Here is a 24,486-nt window from a genome sequence, read left to right on the forward strand (position 1 = left end):
CGTTTTTATTGTACTGCGGTCTTTTCTAATGCCTTAGGTTCTAAGTCAAAATAAAAGCAATATTGCGTTCAAGTACGTATGTGGGACTGTGTTTTTTGCGCAACAGTTATTGGTATTTTTATTTTCATTATTAATTTTTTTATTTATTTCATATTATAACAAAATTAAGGACTAAGGGGAACATTGGGTCTGCTTGATTGTGAAGGGACTCGAGAAGTGAGAAAACCAAACCAAAAAATTTATCTGAGAAAAAACTGAGCATTTCACAGCAGGACCAGTTTCTTCAACAGTAGGCCCTAGGTATGCGCGAGACTTGCTATATGACTCATCTCAAGCTGTGGCAGTTGAGGGAAAGCCATATCACCGAGAAGCAGTTCCAAAATATATTTTGGTTGATGTTTTTTGATTCCTCCACAATAAGGGCTGCACAATTGTGATCGAGCCAAACCAAGAATTGCGGGCACGAAGTCATGAGACATAAAATGAATAATGTTGATTGTTTGAAAATTTGCCCTTAATATAAGAGTTATGGAGTGCTACGTAGCTTAACTCGCAGTAGGAATTTTATATATAAATATAGATAGTTTAAAATGGACAATGTTGCACACACAGACATTGGTTAAATTTCATTGCAGCACAGTTGAAGCATCTATGTAGAACTGAAGCATCAAGAGAAGCTCATGCGTCCTCACTTTATTGCGCTTTACATAGCTTGTATGCGTCCATGCAGCCATGATATGTTATATTTTGAAGCATTTGTTTAACCTATATACTTCCTATTCATTAAAGCTGGCCCATAAGTTGTGTCTTATGTAGCACTACAATTGAAGTGTAATCTGCATGGTGGTCTGAAACAATGCTTTTGAAAATCTTAAAACGACCCAGCTCTATACAAAACCACCCGAGCATCAATGATAAGCACCATTATGTGTAAAATTATTTTTCTGACCACTCCCTCTGCCCCTACCCCGTTTCTGTCGTGAAGCTGTGGCAAGTTGTGTATAGCTGTATTTATATTGCAGGAGCACATACTATCAATAAAAAATTGTTTTTACGCTACATGCAATTAGTTTTCATAGATTTTCATTTCTTTTGTTGGTGCTCAGGAGAGCTAAGCTCATGGTCGATATTTTAAAAAGACATTTCTCTTCGCCAATGTTATTGAGAACAATTTCATTAATATTGACAAGTTCATTCGCATTGAAGTTAGTTCTCATTATTATTGTTTTTACCAAAAAAACGAGCCCTTGAAGTTATGTTTTTTTTATTTGTTTTCTTGTGACAGCATGCAAGTAAAATGACAGTTATTGTCATTCCTTGTGAAAGACACATTTTCAGTGTGACAGACTTTAGCACCTGGTCATCTGCAGAAGTTGTATTCATTCTGGAAAAGGGCGAACAGCGGTGACTGACAACACAGACTAGCCTGCGTTATTCTTTTGTACTATATATGTCACTGTGCATTCATTTATAACTTTATAGAGCTCAGATTTCCTGCTGAAAATGTGACAACAACTGTAGAGTTTCCACATTTTTGCAACAATTCACATGCCTTTCATACACTATTGCACATTTTCGAAAGCGCCTTACAAATTCTGTATATTTCCGTAAGACCTTACAATCTGCATTTTCCTTATGAAAGCTTCTGTACACTCCATACACTTTCCTTATCCTTCCATATCTTCCATAATGAACTCTCCGTATGCTCCATAAGTTTCCTTAGCTTTCTAAATTTTCGATAAAACTCACTCCATCCACGCCATGAAACTTCCTTATCCTTCCATATACTCCATAAAAAGCATTCCATATATGCCATACATTTTCCTTATCCTTCGTATACTTCATAAAAAGCATTCCGTATATGCCGTACAATTTCCTTATTCTTCCATATACTCCATAAGAAGCGTTCCGTAAATGCCATACAACTTCCGTATATTTCCATAAAACTTCATATTTTTTCCGTATGTAGCATAAGGAAATGTTACGGAGTCCATATATTTTCCGTAATTTTTCATACGGGACGTTTCAGTAGGGATAAAGCACTGCAAATCGGGAAAGGTCGCGCACGATGACGTAACAGTTACGAAAAACACCTTTTTCAAGACCGTAGCACCGTTGAGTCATTACTGGGGATAGAAGGCAAGGTGATGTGTAGAAAATTATTGCGGGCGGTCTTAAGCACATAAACGTATGCATTGTTCCTTTTCTTGGACGCATCCCATCGCGTATCTGAGAGATAGTGTTTGGCTGAACGAATGAATCGTTTATTTTTGTTACATAGTCGTTTTATGGGTGCGGTTTACCAAGGTGCTTTGCTATGGAAGAAAATAGTGCCCATGGGAACGTATCTGTCAATTAATTTGTGGACTTTTGATGCAAACATATTACAGTTAGATTGTGTTCTCCGATTTTCAAAACTTTCCAAGAAAACTTCCGTGGAGCTAGAAATCTCACATTTATTAGCCTGAAAGTTGGCTCTCTTGAAATTACGGAGGTTCTTTTTTACTTTGCACTTTGGAGGACGGAAATTATTTAATTCAAAGGATAGGTTTCAATGGTCACTCAGACAAGGTAGGTATGATCAATGCGAAACCGTTCTCGGATAGTTTGTTAACAGAAGGTCCAGTGTGTTTTTATACTTGCTCGCTAACCTAGTAGGCTGTAAAACGATCTGGTGGAGAGAAAGTACTGAGCAAAGGATTTAAAACTGAAGCTTTTCGAAGAAAATGATTTCGATACCGGAGGCTCAGAACATCAGGAACTGTTGGGAAAGTTGAAGTCACCAGCAGAAAAATGAAAGCATTAGGATGACGTGAAGTGATGGTATTGCTGGCATAACGTAAATCGACAACAAAGCTCGCCGAATTGTCTCTATTCCAAGGCGAAACAAAATTGGGGGGAAAGCACGTGTCTGGTGTGCCACCTGCTGGCTGCGCTCTTGGTCTCAACCGTCCTATAGTGGACCCGGCTCAAGGCCGCATACATCACTGTTAATGAACGGGGCAGCACCACTTCATTCACAAGCATCTATCTATGTGGCGACACACTGCGTACCGGCACAGGTGTCGTCACTCGGCCACATGCTGCAGCGGGTGTTCGATAAAGGACAGTGCCATCCCATTTCCACCGAAAGCTGACATAACCACCGGTAACGCAGACTGCCAAGTTCGGAAGATAATGGTTGTTCTCTAACAGTTAGAGCACAGCGTGGGCATGCTCGCCACGCTGCTGCTAACACGCTTATGAAGAGTTCTTAAGTTGCATGCAGGAATGCATCTTTCTATCAACGCGGCATCCCATATGATTATTACATAACTGTTTGTAATTCTTGGCAATCGTTTTAGTTACATCAGCTAAAAAAATCTCAAGCATTTCCCCGAGGGTGAACATGGTTAAGTGCGAATGCACGGGGTGATGCTATGAGGGGGAGTGGAGTAAAAATCCTTTGGCATTCGCCAGTGAGTTAACATAAAACTCCCCCGTGTGATCACATTGCGATTCCCAGGAACTATTAGACCCTCTCGGAAAATCTTGGTGAGTTCACGTGCATATGTAAGAGTAAGTTGGCACTATAATGATGTTTATGTGTTCTTTTATTACGCTCGGAACGTCGATGGGCACGTTCACGATCTCTCCTTTAAAGCCCTACTGACCGTTGCCCCGCGTCAGCCATCTGATGCTCATGAAGGGTAGTCGAAGCGAGATGAGGTGCTCTTCCACCGGGCTCAGATTGGGGAGGTCTGTGCGACGAGGCAGCTACGCGTAGCCGTGGCACTTGCTTAACGGCGGATCCCGCCTGTCCAGCAGGGACTCTCACCACGAGGCACACACCTAGAACGCACCGAACGGAGCAAGCTACGGCTCTTGCTCATCCATGTCGTCGCATCGGTGTTCGTCCGACCATCTTCCTAACTCGTTCTAAAGAAGCCGCAGCGTGTTGAACCTGTTGGTCTCGTTCCTCACGCCAGAAATGCAGCTCAGGTTGTTGTCAAACCTCAGCCGGTCGCACACGGCGCACCTGTGACCGAAGCTGCGATCCACAAAGTCGCGCTTGAAGAGCGCGTCTGGACGAGCAAACTCCAGGACCCACCCTCGCTCACACATCTCGCGTCCCCCCGCCAGATCGGCTTCAGGGGGCTCGGCTCGTTTCATCCGCTTTCGTTCGGCGTCTCGCCGCCTTTATCACCGCAGGCGATGCGCCGTTTACGTCGCCCATCGGCCTCCCACGCACGGAGATCGGGATCCGCGGCCCGCTTGCGCTCGGCATCACGGGCCCTTCGCCGCGCTGCCTTGTCTTCAACAGACGCGGCGCGCGTGTGTGGCGTTGCTGCGCCGTTGCTACAGACGCTCCTCTCCGCTCCTCGCACCGTTGCTAGGGGATAGGAGGAGGCGCACCGCGGACGGCGGATTCAGGGTCGCTTATAAAGTGCATTCGCACTTAAAAATCACAGCATATCCAAGGAGGGAATGGTGATGAGTGGGGCGAAGCGTGAGACTGTCAATACTTCCGTCCGTCCATTCATTCTTCCTTTCCATCCGTCCGCGCTACCATCTATGCGTCCATCCATGCGTCCGACCATCTATCTGTGCATGCGCCCGTCGGTGAGTCCATCTATTCGTCGGTCCTTCCGTTCGTGCGTTCATCCGTCCGTCCTTCTGCCAGTTTGTCTGTCCATCTGTCCGTCTGTGCGTCCATCTAGTTACACTCCACCGTCTTCCATCTCGCATACCATGTGGCACATACTCGTTGTAGAGCGGGTATGTGCCACCGGTGGCTTCCTACTACTACATACATCGGAGGATGTACAGACACACGCCTTTAGAAGGTTCCCCGCTTAAAACAGCACTGGTTGTGAACAAGGCGACTACACTGGTTTTTGGTGTTACTTGTTCATGTTGATACCTGACGGCCGTAATAGAAAAATTGATGGTTATTGGGATGTAGTTCGGTTTTGGTTGCTGAGCCACTTTGGAGAAATATGCTGAATTTGATTACTGAAATCATGCCAAAACAAAAAACATAAATTTTTGCTGACACCTACCTATAACGAGAAAATCATTAGTATCGTGCACGCCTGTCTAGGTACTCGCCGAGCTAACTAAAAAAAAAGATATGAGATTGTTCTTTACCTGTCGGTAAAAACCAATATCAGATATATCCGTTTATTTATTGCATTTCAGAAAAAAAATAATATATGGATGCGTGAGTTGGTTTCGCGGCATGATGAAAGTTTTGCACAAGCCAAGCAACTCGAAGAGCCTAACGAAAGGTTTTCCGCTAGTCTTTGTGAACATTTCGTTTGTGTAGTGATGAGGCATGCGTAAACTATTCAGCAGGCGAAAAATTCAGGGCAAGTATGAACTATCGGTGCGAAGTGAGCAGAAGCACATAATTGAATGGCATTTTAACGCTTCCTTCTCTCTTTCTCGTCCTGGAATCACTGCTCCTTAACCTCATTTACCTTTCCATCAGCATGATATATCTCCTAAATAAAGGGCTATTCTAAGCTATTTTTTCCTGTTTCATGTCACCTATTTTTTGTCTCGCTGTCTTTTCCTGCTGGTCATATTCTGTCTGATCGTTTTATCTCTCTCTGTTTTGTGTTTTATGCTCCTTCTTTGTTGTTTGCCTTTTTGTTTGTCATTTTGTCATTTTCTCATATCTACCAAGACAGTCATAGGGCCGCCTTAAACGTTTCTGCTATTGTGCCTGTATAGTGAACTAGCTTCGACATTAGCCTTCAAATCGTAAGAAGCCAGGTTAGAATACCGCAGCGTAAGGGTTTTGCGTTATTTTGTGTTATTGATTTCTTCTACTCCACCTTCCACTTCCCTTTTTTCATCTTTTTTTCTGAAACGTCTTCTCTCTCTGCATTCAATCTTTCGCCAATTCTAATTATTGCTCATTCGCGACGTATGCTGGGAGTGAACCAGAAAAAGATGAGAACGATAACATCCATTGCTAATCAAGTCACTGAGTTTTGCTCTCCAGGGCTTTCATGGAGAAAACGAGTAAGGATAGTGATAAATTATTTTCAAAAACAAACATCTGTATTTCACGTTATACAGCTCGGCTGTATAAAAATGCTCGCAGTGATTCTGTCGACAGGATGTTGCCTTCAATATGACAGTTACGTGGGATGAATGACTGTAACGGTGTTGTTTCGGTCTTACGACTGCTTTGCCCGTAGAAGCACGGGCTCTCTGCGCTACGCAATAGGCTCTATCGTGGCACGGGTCATGACTAAATGCAGTATTAGATTCACGCTTATGCGTTCTGTAATACTGATGTCTAAGAAGTCTCTGCCATTCTATTTTTCAAGCATACTGCTCAGACCCACACAATGCTGCCGTTGCTGTTCTTGCACAGGCGCAAGGCTTGCTTCTGGGGTCGTACGTTATTCTTCGAGAATGCATTTGACGTTTCGGTGACCCATTGACTCCTATAGTTAGGTGTGAGTTGTACGCTGTCCTCGATAAAAATAAAGCATCACATGTGACATTTGCGTGACTGTGGTGCAAGCACACAAATTGCTGTGCGGTTCCAAGTAGATAGCATGACGGCGTTAGGTACTTATTAATTCGTGACACATATCTATTTATAATAATATTAGTTGTGTGATAAGTCGCAAAAATTCTTGTGACACACACCTTTTTGCTGTATGTATTGTGGACCTCTTCGTTCTCAGTGTATCGGTGACTAGTATTAGAATCTGCCAAACGTATGTGTATATGATGATTATAACTTTTCATAGAGTGAACATGTTAGGATTTCGTAAGCAGCTTTGGTGTTGAAAACACCCCTGGCCAATCAGCTAATACTTTTACAGGCGCTGAAGTTTCGTATCCATAATGAAGCCCCCATTTAGTGTTCGTTTTCTACTATTCCGAGTGCGGTATAGTGTTACCTGTGAACGAATTTGTATGCCGTCATTCCCAAAGGTTGGTGTCAGTAGTAGCTGTTAAACAGCTAAAGTGTTAGGAATCTTAGTATAGCAGTAGAGGTCGTGTTTAAAATACAACCGGCGGTGTGGTCATTTTAAAAACCAGCCGTGATCAACTAAGGGGAAAGGCTCGTGTTTCTCTCGCATGAACAGCCTTTGATAGCGCAATTCTAAGGCATCCGGGGCTCGTTTCGGAAGCCGAACGCAGTTTCTCCCTAAACTAACTAAATGGGTAAATGCCGGTTTTGCCATCTTAGTACATCTAACTATACAGGTAGTCAGTTTCGATGAACTGGTGGCACCCTATTCTTGCATTCACAATATATGGATGCTTACTGCGTAGCCATGTCAATGAATACGTATTTGCCTAGCATTCGTAAATGTGTAATATGTAAAACTGAAGGTTTACACAATGTATACTTATAAAAAAATGAGGTCACTAATGTCGCTACAAATCTGAGCATGCATGAAAGTTTGCGACAGATATGTCCTAGATTACCGTGTCATGAGAAAATGTCACTTTTTCCCAGCAAAATTTGGGACATGTGCCTATGATCCGCATTTTTGCTGTGTTTGCAAGAGAAAGCACAGGTAATATTTTGTTATCAGGCCTTGCAGTCATACTGTACCATAAAGGACAAATTGCATACCAATATATATATATTATTTGACGTTGTTGCTAAAGGACACCACAATTATTTGCATTGTTCTTGTTTGCCAAATGAAAACGTTGAAGACTTGTTGTCCTGTAACATAAAATGCATAATATTTTGTGTCTCTTCCTCCCGCAGGAAGAATTATGATGTGGTTTACAAAGCAGAAGGCAATCGTAGGCCAGCCCAAGCATTCACAGCTGTCGACAGCAGTAAGCTATCAGTGTTTTCCACGTTGTTTTTTATGCGAGGCATTCACTTTATGTACCTTCTCAATTTTGTGCCTCACTCGATCTTTAGACTACTGGTTATAGGCAAAGAGTTTGCGCTTCTCTCTTGAAAAGTACTGACATCATTTCTATATGTAAAGTTTGCACTGCCATGAAATCGCTGCTATGCAAAGTAGGCTCGCAGCAATTGTGAAGCCCCGGAAGTGCTGATAACATGTTTTATTTTGATATTCATTAAACAAAACTGAATGGCGAATCTGAAGATATTAACACTAGCTTGACGTCTTGCCTAAAAAACCAATGCAGTCACAATGAAACTGGCATGTTATAATGAAGTCTGATAACAAAATATTTGAAATGGATGCTAGCGCTTCACAAAAAACATTTAACCTGATGATTTGTTCGTCACCAACAGTTCTACGAAGCGAATCGACCGTAGAAAAGTAAGAATATTGACTGCAACCACACGGCGAAAAGCACGTACTATGTTGTGACATCACGACATTACAGCAATGCAGACAATTGTTTAAATCATACTGTAAGTAGTCTCTTACGGCCCAATCACGCTGAGTCAAACTTTTCCTAGGCTCTGAGGATCTGGTCTTTCAATTTGTAGAGGTACACCATCTTCTGATTATGATTTTCTATTGTGCTACAACTAATAAATAATTTATAATAATGATACGTGTTTCAATAGCACGGTGTATAAAAATAAAATTATGTTGTTAACCGCAATACTGTTTGCTATAGCAGTCGCTTGTAAGAGTGATTTGTAGACGTGTGACGTCTGAAATAAGCGTCGTAAAATAAAGTATGAAAAATAGGTTTTGCGTTATTGAGGATTTAGAGCATTGTTATACCATGGCTGATAAGTGAGCTATGAATCACCGGTAACTATGATAATTTTACCAAGCAAACAATAACAAAGCAAAGAAGGCGGGGCTTATCTTAATAGAGTCTGTAAATATAATAAGTGAAATGAGTGTATAGCGAACTGCTATAGATGGTAGGAGAAACAACAAATTGCAAAAGAAAACCTCTGCACTGTTCTAAAGATTGAGAGGGAATTAAAATTCTAAATAACTTCTAGCGGCAACTTTGATGCTTGAGCCGTGGACCTGTTTTCTGAAATACGTTATTCTGCAGTCTCTGCTAGTGTCCATGGCTTTGGGCTGACCTGTTCTTGCGGTTTCATTTAGTTCACCTAACCCAGATTATTTGAATCAGTTTATGACCCAGATCTCTAATAATGGATATAAAATTGAAATGGCTGCGTGTGTATACGAAGCAATCTCCAGTTTGTTCCGTCACAGGGGCAGATATTTTATTAAAGGCTTAAGAATCAAAACTATAATAGTGTCCGTCACATGAAAGTAACAGCATTGGTGAAATTTGTGGTTGTCGGTAAACATACTGACGACAAATAAAAGAAAAGAAACAGCGCTGAATGAACGGGGACACAAGATGGAACTAGACCATGTGTTGCGTATCTAAAATGAGTGATGTGCGTTTCGGCATTCAAAAATGTGCGCCATCATGAGGTCGAGAAGAAGACGAAAAAATTCGCACAAACCTGAGATGGATGGATCGATGAAAAACTTTATTGGGGTATGAAAGACTTCATCCCCGTTTTATAGGGGTAAGATCGTGGGCCGCTCCCATGCAGGAGCGGGGAGGCCTAGCCTCACCGTCCCAACGTAGGTCATCTGGACGACCTTGAGCTGTTGTATGAGGACCAGGCTCGTGAGCATAGAATAAGAGTCATCGTCAGAAAATTGCTGATATTTTCCTTGTGAAGCCCCTCCAGAACAGTGAGCAAAACCACTGCTATCGTGGTAGTCAGCACAAAGTTCTGAAATGCCGGAGTAATGGGTAGGTTATGAGGCCGAGGTATGTTCCTGTCTGAAGCGTGCGAAGGGAGTTGGCATGTGGCCTAGGCAACGTTTTCGTGTGGTAGTGGAAAGGAACTACGGCATAATTGATTCAAAATGTCCCTAAAATGACGGATGGGGGCTGAGATCTCTGTCTGAGCTGTGCAAGTCCTGGCGTGGTGTCCGAAGCCTTGCGCGTTGGAGTAGGCCAGCTCGTTGACATTAGGAGGGCTCGTGACTTTTGAGCCAAGGTGAACAGGAAACCAAATTATAGTTGTGACGTGTGAGGTTCTAGTGAGCAAGAGTTATAAAACATCCTAGCAAATGGTACCGTAAGCAAATGACCTAGCAGTGGACTTAGAGTCTGTGTAAATACCAGTTCTTTGTGGACCAAGGAAAGCTGGTGCAACGGCCACGTGCTCTGCTCAGTAATAAGTATTTCGAACCCGTGCTGAGAATAAAATTTGACCATTAGTATCTATAGATAATACTGCAAAATCAGCGGAAATGCCGTAGTGGATGGCATCGACAAAGCATAAAACAGACGAGCAGGCGTGAGCGTGAGTGACACACGTGACCACATTGTACTTGGGGCGCATGTTACGTGGAAGTGGACACTGTTTGATGAAAAAGTGCATAAAATTATCAAGTGGTGTATTTTGCACTGCGAGCATCAGGACTTTGACTCTAGTGTCAACCAGAATCTTTCTCCCTGCTGGTGTGACCGAAATCCTAGCAGCCTGGGCCGTTTTTCAAGCCTCGATAACTTCTTCAAGCGTGTTGTTGACTCCAAGTTTCATAGGGTGCTCAGTGTTTATGCGTAGTGAAATGCCTAGGACTTCGATAATTTTTCTTATAAGTATTTTTTTTCTCATCAGAAAGCTGGCAAAAAAGAAATGAAAAACAAGGACCAATTCAAGTGGGCCATGGGATGCACGAGCAAAAAAAAAAAAGGGAATAGCGGAGTGGCACGAGGAATAAGGAAAGAAGCAGCGAAGAGATCGGGCGACATTCTTGGGCGGTTGGGCTTCGCATTCGTGTCTTAGAGGCCGGCTGAGCGCCGAGGTACCTGGCAGGAACCAACAGACGATGGGGACGAGTCTATGATGTGCTGCAGCTTCAAGGCCTCTAATGCCCGGTTCCTCGCTCACAGTGGCATCGCTGTCTCATTCTCGAGCAGCTATCTTGGAAGGCCATTCCGTTCGTCGTTCTACGAGTGTTCTTTGGAAATAGTCAACAGCCATGAACATTGTTGAAACGAGTGGGCACGCCTGGCTTTCCCGACTTCCTTTGGAACTGCTTTGTTAGGACTATGACTTCGCGGTTGAAGATTGTGTTGTTACATTGGGTTTTCTCAGGATTCTGTCCTTGTATAGGTGTAGGTAGTAAAAGTGCTAAATGGCCTCGTCCTATCGTGGGTGTCTGTGGCGCAGTCTTCGAAACCCATTGAATAAAAGAAGGTGTAGATTGCAAAATCATAACACGCTAAATACAAAGTAAACTGATGAACTTTCAGAAATATATCTGTTCTCTTTCTGCGCGCCATCTTGAAGTGAAAATAAAAGTAGCGCGTGAGCAGTTTTTACAGGTCGGCGCTTGCAAGTAATATGTTAGAAGTAATATATAGCGCCACCCGGCATCACTGAAATTCAAGCTGCAATGCTTCTTGCGAATGCATCCCGAGAACACACATCAGCAAAGCATGTCAAATAAGAGCGACAGATGCAACTATACGATACATATTCCAATTTTCTACCCTAAAAGGTTACGCATGCGTATGTGTAAGAGATGAATTTTGTGGAAGCAAACATTAAGAGTCGTATTGCCATTGTCACTAATTTGTTTATGTTAATTCTATTTTGCTCCCTATTGCAAATACCAGCGCCACTGAGTACCAGAGTCCAGTGCCATGCCTGATTACGGGCCCAGTGTTGCGCTGGTTCCAGCGCCTCCCAGCGCTTAGGTACTGGTACGCTGGAGCGGCAGCGTCCTAGTAACAGCGAGGCGCTGGGTACGCTGCGCAAAATGGCCTCACATGGTTGAAACGGGGTGCCCATTTGACATAAATAGATAAATAAGTCTATAAATAAATAAAAATAAATAAAACATAAAGCTTTCTTTACAAGGTTGAACTAGCCACATTTCAATTCTGAACCGAGTGCCTGACCCTCTACGCCACGCCTTTATTTTCTGTAATTCCCGTTAAGCTTCACACACGGGGTTCTAAGAAAAAGATATTGCAATACACAATAAACAATACAAACAACTGAAAAATACCTAAGACCATCAAATATTCATATGATACATCACATTCTAGAATTCCTTCATTGTCAGTAGGGCTTCTACCCTTTTTAACCATAAAGGTATACATTTGCCTTTTTTACTACCTCGAGAAATCTTCAGATACTTTAAGATAATCTCTTGCTGATCTCCTGTCAGGATCACAGTGAAATCCAGCCGTTCTAGAGCGCCATATGCTGTGCAAAACAGTCATCACATTAAAACAGAAAGGTAATTCATTCTCATTCTCCATTGCCAAGTACCTGATCCCATGAGGGTCTAACGGCAACAATCTTTTAATTGTTGTTTGTATTACGTCCAAAAATTAAACTCCTTCCCAACAGTGCAAGAAAACAGTCAATAGTTTCCGGTTTCTTACACAATAGACAGTGAGTTTTCCAAGGCGCATAAAACCCGCACTCCTCTAGGAAGGTTCTCACAGGAAGTGTTCCGGTGTGTAATTTAAAAAAGAATCTTTTCTCACTTGGAGCTGCCAGCATTTTTTTAACTCATTTAAGTATATGCTGATCCTTGCGTTATGTATATAGCGCTCTGCACAGTGGGATGGGGAGCATAGTGTCACATAAATCTTTCGTACAGTTTTTCCTTTCCAAGAGATGACAGGTAGTCAGTTGAAAAATGAACCTACAAAAACCGCACACTGGCCACAACTTCCTTCATGTATTCTAGCACAGCTCCTGTAGTAACATGAGTGCTCACAACAAACTCAGGCAACGGTCTGCTTAGTCTTGTTTGACACACTTTTAGTAGGGAAGGATCTCTTGTCTGCAAAAAAAAACCTATTTACCAACTGTTTAATAAACAGATGTCCTATCATCCAAGGTCTCAACACTTCACCCGTCTGAACAAATTTGTGCGACTGAACCTTTCGCAGTTGGATCCCCACACAAGTATTGCAAACACACGATGTAATTTTTGAACAATTACCTGAGAACAGTACAGGACTTGCATCATACACCATAGCTTAGACACAAAAAACTAGTTACATGCAGTATACCTCTAGGAAACATGGACCTATAAGTCCACTACGCCACGCCTAAACACGCTTGTTGGGTTGTGAAATAAATATTTATTAAAAAACACGTCGTTCGACCTCATGTTTAAAAGTCTCAAAGTCAACATTGACGCGATATTCATTTCGAAATAACAATTGCATGTTAATTCGACAGTGACGACCGGCTTCAGGGCACCGAATGACGTGTGGGTATTGTCAAGAGCGCGAAGGTTTTTGAAGAATTCACAATTTACCTCGGAAAAATCTAATTGACTGCAGGAATAGACACAGATTGTCGGCTGTTCCTGCTGACATTGTTTTTCCTTTGATAGTCGCATCTCACACTTGCCACTGGTGAACTTGTGCGGATGATTAAAATGACTTGTTTGGAATATATGCGCCCACGCGATTGAACATTCAGTATTTTTGTCTGCGCAATTGACGATATAGCAGTAAACATCCGGCGTGTCAGTGTACAGATTCGAAGTTATAAGGATACCTGCAACTAAGAAACCACCGAAGAAATTACTAATGCGATCCACTGGAAAAGCATGCCAGTGTGTTAGTTCACTAAAGTATACCAAATTACTAATTCAAAGCTGCGTGTTTTCACATACGAGTACGAAAAGTACCACCTACTGCGCCCTGAAAGACGCTTTCAGTGACAGCCCGTTTTGCTGAAAGCATGACACATCGATCGTCGCCACTCCTTGTGGGGATGATTTAGGCTCAGGGTTTTCTAAACTGTACCCCACAGTCATTCTTGCGCTTTTGAATTATCCGTACTTAATGTGAAAAGCGCCGGTAGCATGTACACCGACGCGGCCGGCACGATGTATCTCGCTGGGACGGGGCGCTGGGTAAGGCCGCTGTCATCGCAGCTGAGTTGCGATGCTTGAAGACTCCGCAAGCGAGCTTCGCAACATTTCTAACTGTTACCTAAACGGTACATGAAGTAATTAGAAGGTCAATAATTTCGAGACATGCATTTCAGGAATGACGATACCAAGCGACTGCTGCTTTTCTGGCCTCCGCTGGCAGCACACAGCGGGCGTGCCAGTGTACAGATTTGCAGTTATATGAGTACCAACAATTATAAAAGAAACGCCCAAAGAAATAATAATGCAATCCGGTGAAAATGTAACCAGCGAGTCAGTTCACGAAGGCGTACCAAATTACCACCTGGAAATTGTGTGTTGTTACATATCAGTCAGAGAAGTACCGGCTAAATGTGGCCGGCAGCTTTCGATGACAGCCTGCGTAGCTGAAGGCGCGATGCATCGATCATCAGTGCTCTTTGTGCGAACATCGACACAAGGTAGAAGTTGATTTAGGTTTACGGATGTCTAAACTATACTTTACAGTTACTCTCACACTTTAAATTTGTGTGTAAATGAAGCAAGAAGTGCCGGTCATATACACACCGACGCTGCCGGCAAGAAAGGCCAAATGCTGGCTGGGCCGGGCACTGGGTAAGACCGCTCTCGACGTGATGAGTTGGGACAGCTGAAGTTTCTGCATTTGAGCTTCGGATCATTTCTCTCTGATACCTGAAATAAGTACATTCATTCACGCAGTGTGGCGGAATCAAACGACAGCGTTTTCCTCACCTTCACAGGGAAACCTTGCGAAGCGATCGAGAGAGCTCATTTACGTTTCGTCCACATGACGACAAAAACCAATTTCTCTTTCTGTTAGAATTGGCGTCCAGCTCCAGGCTTATAAACACTGCAACAAGAAGTCGTTACAGTAGTACACGGCTGATGCGAATATGGCCGGTATACGCTGGGGCACGCGAAAAAGGTGCATTTTAATAGATGCAAGACGTACGTGCGCCGCAGAAATTATATATGTTTGGGTCTGTTAGGATAGCATCTCTCCAGCCCTTCAATCGAGCGTTTTATATTCAATGACACCGAAAAATACCACGGCAAACGCGACATAAATGTGCACGCTGCGCTGGTAGAAACAGCTCGTGCTCCAGTATGCACCAGCGATTTCCAGTGAAAATTCCAGCGCTTCCCAGTATGCACCAGCCTCCCAGCGGTTAAGTCAGCGCCCTTACCAATGCGATACATCTGCTTGCCAGTGCGCCCAGCAAAGTACCATAAATACCAGCACGTTCTAGTGTCTCCAACGTGTACCAGTGCCAAGAAAAACGCGATGGCATCACTCTGGGGATGCCGTTTTTTGCAATAGGGCTTGACACTGCCAAATTGAGGTAGCTGATGTGAATTTTCACCACTGCATTTGTGGCGTATTATAAACTCTACTTTTCATATACTAGCAAATTTGTTATTTGCGATACGATTCATTGCACTCACTAAACACCATGACAAAAAATAATGACGCCAGGGCCACTCATCTCTTACTCTTTTACTCTTGAAGCTAAAGCGTGCATTGCAGGCTTGGTGTAAACCTGTGTGTGCAACAGGCCAAGAGCTGTGTGTGTATTCAATGTGTGTTTCCGTGTCTGAAATAGGTGGATCTATGAAATTTACCATTGCATTTAACTACACGTCAGAGCACTGTGCGATAATTTCAAAAAAGCAGAACAACACAGGTGGAGGTAAGTAATCACTCAAGCTCAATAATAAACGTGCAGTCATTCTTAGAGAACTGCTGGTACTTTTATCTATCTATCTATCTATCTATCTATCTATCTATCTGTCTATCTATCTATCTATCTATCTATCTATCTATCTATCTATCTATCTATCTATCTATCTATCTGTCTGTCTGTCTGTCTGTCTGTCTGCCTGTCTGTCTGTCTGTCTGTCTGTCTGTCTGTCTCTGTCTGTCTGTCTGTCTGTCCGTCCGTCCGTCCGTCCGTCCGTCTGTCTGTCTGTCTGTCTGTCAAGCTGACCCCTCTGTTTTCTATTGTGATCGCCTCCTTAACTTTGAGTAGATTAAAAATGGTATGGGAGTGTAGAAGTTTGACGGATAAGTCTGACTTGTAGCGTCATGAAGCAGGGCTGCGCCAAGCCACTGAAAGTAGAACATACCGTGTGCCGTCAATGAAAAGAAGAACCTTCGACTTCTGCAACTTTCCGACCTTCTTCTTCCAGGCACCCGGCAGCCAGCAGTTGCATTGCATAGGCCTGCAGTCTGGTGGAGTGCTTCTCCTCTGTAGTTGACCTTTCTAGTCAATGTCCGCCAACAGCAGGATATTGCTGCTGCCACCGCCGCCACTGCTTGAGTTCTTTTTCTGCAATGCACACTCATTGCGGTGGCGGCAGGCTCATGTAACTTTGCAGTTCTGGCGGATTGAATATGATGCACTGACTCTGCAGGAAGTGTACGGCAGACACTGGCCTGTACCCTCCTGAATATGTTGGCTTGCCACAGTCCATGCAATAAAGAGTCCTGCCAGACTACCCTGCTTTGACGAGGACCGGCAGCCGGGTCTACTGTTCCGTGCGATCTACGTACGTTAAAAGTGCTGCAGGTTGAAGTTCGCGTGGCTGAATTTCTAGGCAGCCCAGTCAAATGCAGCAGCGTACGGGTACGAAAGGATGCTCATATACAACTGTCGCTATAGAACTCATGTACGCCCATGCCGACCATGAGACGCTGCTGGCCTCATGCCACTGGCGAAACTTTTTGGAAATTTGTATGCGATTTGACGAAAATAATAGGAAAAGCAGGATGCTTCTAGCATATACAGCGTCAAGCGCGAGGCCGCAAATGTTTTCTATAAAATGGTTGTCTCGTAGAATATGTCGCTGTCATATGAAGAACGTGTATAAATAAAACGCGGTGCTGAATCATTATTTGCCTAAACGAAAATGAAAAAGCCAGCAGGGTAGATAAGTTGTGCCACACCGGAAAGCAATGCCGTGAATGTGGTTGGGAACACCATTTTTCTTATTGCACGGTCGTTCGCCGTTATAAAAACCAACTCCTGAGAGAAATCACCGTAGCTGTTCACATTTGTATAAAACAATTTGTGCATTAGCCCCATCAGTTTTATTGTCTCAGAGTGAGCTGATATTTTTTTTTCAGGCGCCATTTGGTGATTAGGTATTTTTGAGTATATGGCTGAGACATCTTGCGGCATACACTCCTGTTGGCACTCTTACTATCGTTTACGACATAGTTGTGCTCGTGACATTTTGTATAAAACAGTGTTCTTTTGAATAAGCCTCAGTGGTGAGGGAGTGCCTTTACTGACGTTTCTATATTCTTCGTCCACATGTAGTTGCACTGTGTTAAATATAAAATCAGCACACTCTAACTGTCGTGCCTACTAGTTAGGCTGCTATTTTGCCGGAGCAGGAAATAAACGTTATTTCATGATATTAATCTGAGTGTCCAAGCTTAGGGTCGACTGTGTGAGAGGATGTGGCATTAGGGCAACATTTTACACAGAATAACATCTCGGGCTCTGGCGTAGAGCGATCAGTTGTCGTCCTGGTCCCCGTGGTGGCTGGCCTCCGATCCCTCGGTGAGGATGTCGACATCCACAGGCTCTACGGCTTCGCTAGCGGCTTTCTTCTAAGTACGCGGTTACTGGATGAGCAAGTACGCCTGTTGTCCGGTAAATTGCTGATCGGGCGTTTTCAGGCGTAAGGCACTGGGTAGATGTGAGTGACGTAGCACGATACTATTAATGTAGTGTTGAAAATTTTGCGAAACGTCGCGATTGTAACTTCACTCTTATTGTGTAACGGAGCTGGTATATATGTCATCGTAACCGCTTGTGTCCGCTTATTATGTAATGCCATTGATACAGAATGTAGCTCTTCAGCGTCGAGCAACCGCTGTTCTCGCGTAGCAGTAGCAGTAGTAGAAAATGTTATTATATACATAATCCAGTTAGGCTTGAACTCCAGTGCCCCAAGGAATATACGGGGTGGAGAACGAAGTCTGTCCGGCAGGGTGGTGCCCCAATTCCAGGGCCCCACTGGCGCGAGCCATCCGTTAAGCTCTGTGGATAATTCGCAGCTGATCCACTAGGGCTGGGCTAGACAGCAAAGCCTCCCATTGCTCCCACGTTCCAGTGGTGTCGTGTTGTTCGTCGTGCTGTGCACACTCCCACGTGATGTGAAAAAGTGTTGGGTGGCTCCACACCACGGGCACATATCTCTGTACGCCGTGGGGTAGATCAGGTGAAGAGTGTGCAGGTTTATGTAAGTGTTAGTCTGTATTTTTCTTAGCAATCTTGCCTCCACAGCATTGAACTTGCTATGAGGACGTGGATACAGCTGCCTATTTTCTCTGTAGCACTTTAAAATCGTTGAGAAACAAGAGTCCAGACGTGTAGGGTCATCACTTGCATTGTCTTGAGTGGCTCGGTAATTTGTGAATCCTCGAGCCGCCTCGTCCGCGCGCAGGTTCCCTGTCACGCCCTCGTGCCCTGGTGCCTAAGTCACAGCCTGTACGTATTTTACTGTGGGGTCCTATCCTGTCCCATGCAATATACGGAGCGCCTCTGCTCCAATTTTGCCCTTTAGATAGTTTCTGCAAGCTTTCTGCGAATAAGTAATGATTGTTAATGGAGCGTTTCGCGTCACCCCTCTTTTATTGCGAGTGCTATGACAACTTCTTCTGCTTGTGTTGTCGACGCCTGATCTACTGAAGCGCAGGCTGTAATTTTCCCTCTATGGTCGGTGACTACACACACATCTCTTTGCATTGGTCTGATCAGGCGCGGCGTGTGTGAATCTGGCCGTGTTCAAAAATCTTGTCATTTTGTCAATGTAGTCAGCCCTTGCCTTTCTTCTTCCAGCATGCAGAGTAGGATCCGCGTTGCTTGTTATTGGCATTACGGTGTAACATTCTCTATGTTCGCTTGGTACTTCTTTAGTTTCTTGGTGTGTTTGTAATACAGTATCGCGCCCTAGTTTTGTCAGGACTGCTCTGCCCGTTGGGGTCTGGAAAAAGCGATTTTTTGCGCTAGTAATTGGGCCTCAGATATTTCTTCAATTGAGTTATGAAGGCCACGCGCCAGTAGATTGTCGTTTGAAGTATTCCGCGGTAATCTCAGGGCTGTATTGTTGGCCATTCTGATTATTTGGTTTGCTTTTACCTTCTCTTCTCTGTTCATAATTTCATACGGAAGCGAGTATGCATTGCGACTGATGACGAGGCTTTTGACCAATTTTAGGGCATCTTGTTCTCTCATGCCTTTGCGATTGTTTGTTATTCGCGAGATCATGCGTGAGATGTGCTGTACTGATGTTTTGAGTTGATTTATTGGGTGCAGGCATTTCTGATTAGCTTGAAGCCACATTTCTAGTATTCGTATGGTATCTTTCTTCGAAATGACATTTCCATCGAGCTTGAATTCCAGCTTTAGACTCGGGTCAATCCTCCGTGCTTTTCTCTTCGTGAAGCGAATGAGCTTTGACTTTTCGGCTGAGCACTGAAGACCCCGTATCCTTGCGTACTCTTCTATGGTGCTAGCTGCCTGTTGTAAGCTATCTTCTTTCTCTGCTAGGCTGCCTGTGGTTGTCCATACCATAATATCGTCTACATATATTGCATGTTGTAGACCAGCAATATCTTTGAGTTTTCCTGCAAGGCCTGTCATGGCGACATTGAAAAGTGTCGGTGAAATGACCGCTCCTTGGGGTGTTCCTTTGTTTGGACGTTTAATGATGTCGGATTCGTAATCTCCAGGCTTGATTGTTGCAGTCCTGTGACTAAGGAAACTTTTGACGTAGTCGAACATTCGTTCTCCACAGTTGGCTTCCTCGAGACCTTCTAGTATTGCTTTGTGACTAATGTTATTAAAGGCTCTCTTCATGTCAACTGCCATAATGTCGTTTTGCGCAACGTTACAGATGTCCCTTAATACTTGTTCTTTTAAAAGTAGTAGAACATCTTGAGTAGAAAGATGTGGGCGAAAGCCAAACATAGTTTCGGGCATGAGGCTGTTGTTCTCGAGATGGTTGAGGAGCCTGGTGTTCACCAGTGTTTCATATATATTTTCTAAGCAGGAAGTGAGCGAGACAGGTCTCAGGTTCTCAATGGCAACTTTTTTTCCTGGTTTAGGCACAATGACCACAATCGCATGTTTCTATTCGGGTGGGACAGTTCTAGCCAGCCAATATTTGTTTATATATTTAGTGAGAGCTTCAATGTCTTCTTCATTTAGGTTCCTGATCATACCATTGGTGATTTATCTGCAACCGCGGTTGTGTTCTTCTTGTTACTAAATATGGCTGCTCTTATCTCAGCGTCCGTAAAAGGCTTGTCTAAATCAGGTTACAGTGATCCTTTATACCTTCTTTGATATGAAGGCGCCGCTCCGTCTTCCCCAAAGAATTTTTTATGCATGGCTTGAATGAGGTCCTCTTTTGTACCAAGGTATAAGTGCAGCAATCTTTCAACGGCTTTGCTGTTTTTTTGTCTTCGTGGGGTCTATCATGGCTTTCAGTATGTTCCATGTTTAGGCCGTTATCAGTGTTCCATTGAGTGAATACAGAAATAGGCCCAATTAGTTGCAGCTAGTTGATTGGCGTATTCCTCTGTGCGCTGGGTGATATCCTTGATTCTTTCTTTCAATTCACGGTTACGTTTCTGTCTTTTCCATCTTTTCGTAAGGCTTCTTCTTGTGTTGCAAAGATGTAGTAGGTGTGAATCGACCTCAGGTGCATTGCTTGATTGCGTTATTTCTTTACTGTACCTTTCTTTTTGACGCCTTATTTCGTCACCCCAATCACTCAAGTTTGTTATATCTGAGGCAGTCAACCTTTGTTCCAGTGATTTTCTGAACGCATGCCAATTAGTTATTTTGGCAGCGCGAATCTTTTTACGTATATGATCTGTGCGCATTGTGGTGCAGAATATGTAATGATCACTGCCTAGATTTTCTAGAGCGTTGTGTCATTCCACCTCTTGACAATTTTTGCACGTAGTTAGATCCGGTGTTGTGTCTTTGGAGTTACTGTTTTCTAGTCTTGTTGGCATTGCTGGATCCGTCAAGAGTGTCATACCTGTAATTTCTATTTGCTGGGCTATGTTTTTGCTTTTGGCATCCTGAGTGAGGTATCCCCAGCTTGGGTCTTTTGCATTGAAGTACCCCACCACTATGAGCGTGTTCTGCTTCGCTAATTTTGCTGCATCTTCAAATAGTTTGTCGAAAGTTGCCTTTCTTTGTCGAGGTGGGATATAAATGTTCAGGATGAAAATGCTTTTCTTTTTCTTCTCTTTATATAGGATTTCCGTAATGATATGTGGGATTTGGATTCCTTCTATTGGTTTATGCTGTATTGCGGTTATGCATTTGCGGACTCATTTCGCCACTCTCCATTCGTTGTTATTATTCACAGCTTCACCATGAGTGTCATAGCTCTGCATGCTTCGCCTTATTCCCACCTCTTGGAAAGTTATCACAACAGCTGGTTCTCGCGTGGAAAGGGAGGTTGTTATTGTTGACCACGTGCCACAGTATGACCCACTTCTTTCGTTTCGAGTTCCTAGTGGCTCAGCAATCACATTATCAAGGTGAGATGGAGCCAAGTTCATCGGAAACTTTACCGCTTCGACCTTGATTCAGTGTCTCGTGTAGGTGTGCGCGACGGATCAGTAGTAAATGAATACTTCGTTTCCGTCCATACATGAAGTGCTGGCGAGTGCGATTGCCACTTGTTCTGCCGTCTCGGCTTTTCTTACCTCGACAAAGATGAACGGCAGCCCTTTTTCTTGCAGCTGGAGTAAGCCGTACAAATTCTTGTTCAGATATTTCACAGCGTCAATATAGCGAGAATGTGGATTGAAGTTTTGTCGTTTTCGGCTGGCGTTCACTCGAGCAAGCCAGTATCATCAATGATGCATGTCCAATGTTAACGTTAAGGGCCGAACAGCACACTGATACACTTCATGCGGTAGACTGGACGCTGTCGACTGGCGCACCGAGACACTTGTCAGGTTGGAAAACAGGACGTGTATATAGTTTATAGGAATTTTGATGAGGTAGAGATTGTAAGTTTGCCTAAGCTTTGATACCCTGAAAACTGACCCCCGCATTCTAGAACGTCCCTTCACTCAACACTTTACCTTCACTTGAGAAAACAGATGGGAGTGCCGCCTTTTGGCAGGGAAAATCACTGCATATCAGCGATAATCAGCTGCGATTCTTGAGTAGCGCAGCGTTATTTCCAGCCGAGCGGTGGCGCAGTGCTCAACTCTGTCAAGTGAGGAGTGAAAGTCCAATCGAAGAGCGTTTGTGAATACGGGGGTGAGTGTGGACAACTGAAGGCCATGAACCCATCGCACCAAAGATTTCAAGCCTGAGACACTAGCGTAGCACTTCTCCGAAACATGACGGATTCTCTATTCACGTAATAACTAACTTTGACAGCCCACCATATTAGTTTTTTTTGCCACACAATGCAGATTTGAGTATCGTCGTACATCTGGTGTCCCAAAATAAGGTAGTTTATTAAAGTGTCTTTTTCGAATGACCAGTACGTCATGCAGAAAGTTTCGCAGGTGGTAAGGCTAACCAGAGATATTCGTGGTATCCAGAATGACTCATGAAGCACTGTTTAATTTCTATTTAGAAAACATCTCATTTCTGAGCACATTCAGCACTTCAGTCTTCGTGCTCCACTTGAACGTATAATTTCACACTCTTGACCACGTCGTGCATACGACTGCCGCAATAATTCATCTCGTCACACCGACTATTAGGCTGACATTAGTCAGTGCGGAGTTTTTTCACGATAGAAGTGTATATCTACTTACTGGAGAGAATTACTCTGCACCTTTGAATGTTGGGGTCATGACGACCGACACAAAATATGTCATACTTGTATATTTACCTAGACAAATTATTGCTGAACACGTGAAGATGTAGTGTTGGTAACGAATCCGCCTTTACGACGAGAAAGTGCTACCGGTTACCTTCACACCAGAACGAGCTCATATATGAAAGCAGTGAGCGCTAAACTTTGATGCCGACTATTAAACTGATTCTACTGACATATTATGCTTCCAATGGAGTTATCACGACAGACCTGTTACAGTGCTCCAGCGGCTGTTACGCAAGTACTGAACCTAAGGTCCGGAATAGAATTCTCCCCACGGCGGCCGCATTTCAATGGAGGCAAAAGTACTTGAATATGCTGCAATTACTTGGATTTTCACGCACAATAGGTTGTCGCAGGCTGTCACCGTTTTAGGAGCCCTACACTACAGCGCCTCTTATATTCATATCATAGTTTAGGCATGGTTTACCCTTACAACTAATGACATCACTACTGTTTATCTTCATGCATTATATGTGAGTCAGAACAAGACAGCAGAGAAAATGTGTGTGTATAGCCGTTAAACCATTGAAATCTAAGTCGCATTTCAATGAAGGTGTGCTAGAGGCCCGTGTGATGTGTGATATAGGTTTACGTTAAATGAAATAAAATCAGGTGATCGAAATTTCCGGAGCCTTCAATTACGGCGTTATTCATAATCATATCGTGGTTTAGGGACGTTAAAGCCTTAGTATTGTTGCCATGCTCCTTGGAACATTCGTCTTAGGGAGAACGCAATAATTTCAGCCAGAAGCAGGGAAGTAATCTGACTCTGCGCTCCGCAGCCTGCGAGTGCTCTCCAAACTCTCGGGCTCGCTGCGTTTTGAGAAGACATCGGCAAGAAACCACTCGCTTGACAAAATAAGCTTTCGCTATCCACAAAAAGAAAGTTCATTGCGCGTCAGCATGCCATTGTATGCCAAAAAAGATTGGAGATCGCATATCTGGAAAGCGCTTTTTAGCATCCCGAGTTTTGTCACGACAAAAACAAATGTTCTCAATGTCTTTAAATTTGGGGTTTCACGCATGCGGTAAAGGCTGCTTTGTTGTATATTTATTGCCTCCGTGCAACAAAAACGCAGTTGTTCGCTCTTTTATATGTCGTTCTTTTCTGCTCTGGAGTTCACTCCTAAATATTCCACACCAACTCGCCTAATGTCGTTCCCGTTTATATATTTATCATATCTCGGACGTGTGTGAAACTAATACAAAGGTGTATTTTCACAGGTTTTAACAACAGCTGCGAACTATGGGTGAACGACAAGTTCTTCAAAAGTGGAAACGAAAATCAAGAACCCTGCACAACAAATTTTAAGACGTTTTGTCAACGCCAAAACACGACAGTGTTTAACATTGATAACTGTGAAGACAGTGAGGGTAAACCTATTTTAATCGCATGAACGGCGTCGTGAACTCTTAACAACCAGTACGAGGAAACCTTTGTTAAAGGATCTTCGTAATAAATATAAATGCACCTCCTGCCAAATTGACTATTATATTTACGTTATCTATGACGTAATTGATTACACAATTTTACATGTTGCTTATCGCAATTCATATATAAACCATCATTAATGTCCCTTTGGAAATGGCACCGCTTCTCTACAATAAATACATATAAACATCTGTTAGTACTTAGCACAATAAACTGAATGCCACTACAAACAATGATTGTCAGGTGGTAGCCCGTTAATTGAGAAAGCTCATAATTTGAACGTGTTTTATGGTCAAGGTT

The 24,486-nt window shown here is 43.4% G+C and overlaps 1 protein-coding gene across 5 annotated transcripts in view; it reads left to right on the top strand.

Moving 5' to 3' along the window:
• LOC119185126 (uncharacterized) overlaps positions 1 to 24,237 on the top strand; it is a 92,537-nt gene extending 68,300 nt beyond the window's left edge. For all 5 annotated transcript variants that reach the window (XM_075872337.1, XM_075872336.1, XM_075872339.1 and 2 more), the window contains 3 exons: positions 7,736 to 7,809; positions 15,476 to 15,562; positions 23,979 to 24,237. In XM_075872337.1, coding sequence (XP_075728452.1) covers positions 7,736 to 7,809; positions 15,476 to 15,562; positions 23,979 to 24,151 — 334 coding nt within the window. In that variant the 3' untranslated portion in view covers positions 24,152 to 24,237. The remainder of the gene's footprint in view (positions 1 to 7,735; positions 7,810 to 15,475; positions 15,563 to 23,978) is intronic.
• The last annotated feature ends 249 nt before the right edge of the window (positions 24,238 to 24,486 follow it).

The sequence above is a fragment of the Rhipicephalus microplus genome, chromosome 8 (assembly GCF_043290135.1).
Source record: "Rhipicephalus microplus isolate Deutch F79 chromosome 8, USDA_Rmic, whole genome shotgun sequence".
NCBI lineage: Eukaryota > Metazoa > Arthropoda > Arachnida > Ixodida > Ixodidae > Rhipicephalus > Rhipicephalus microplus.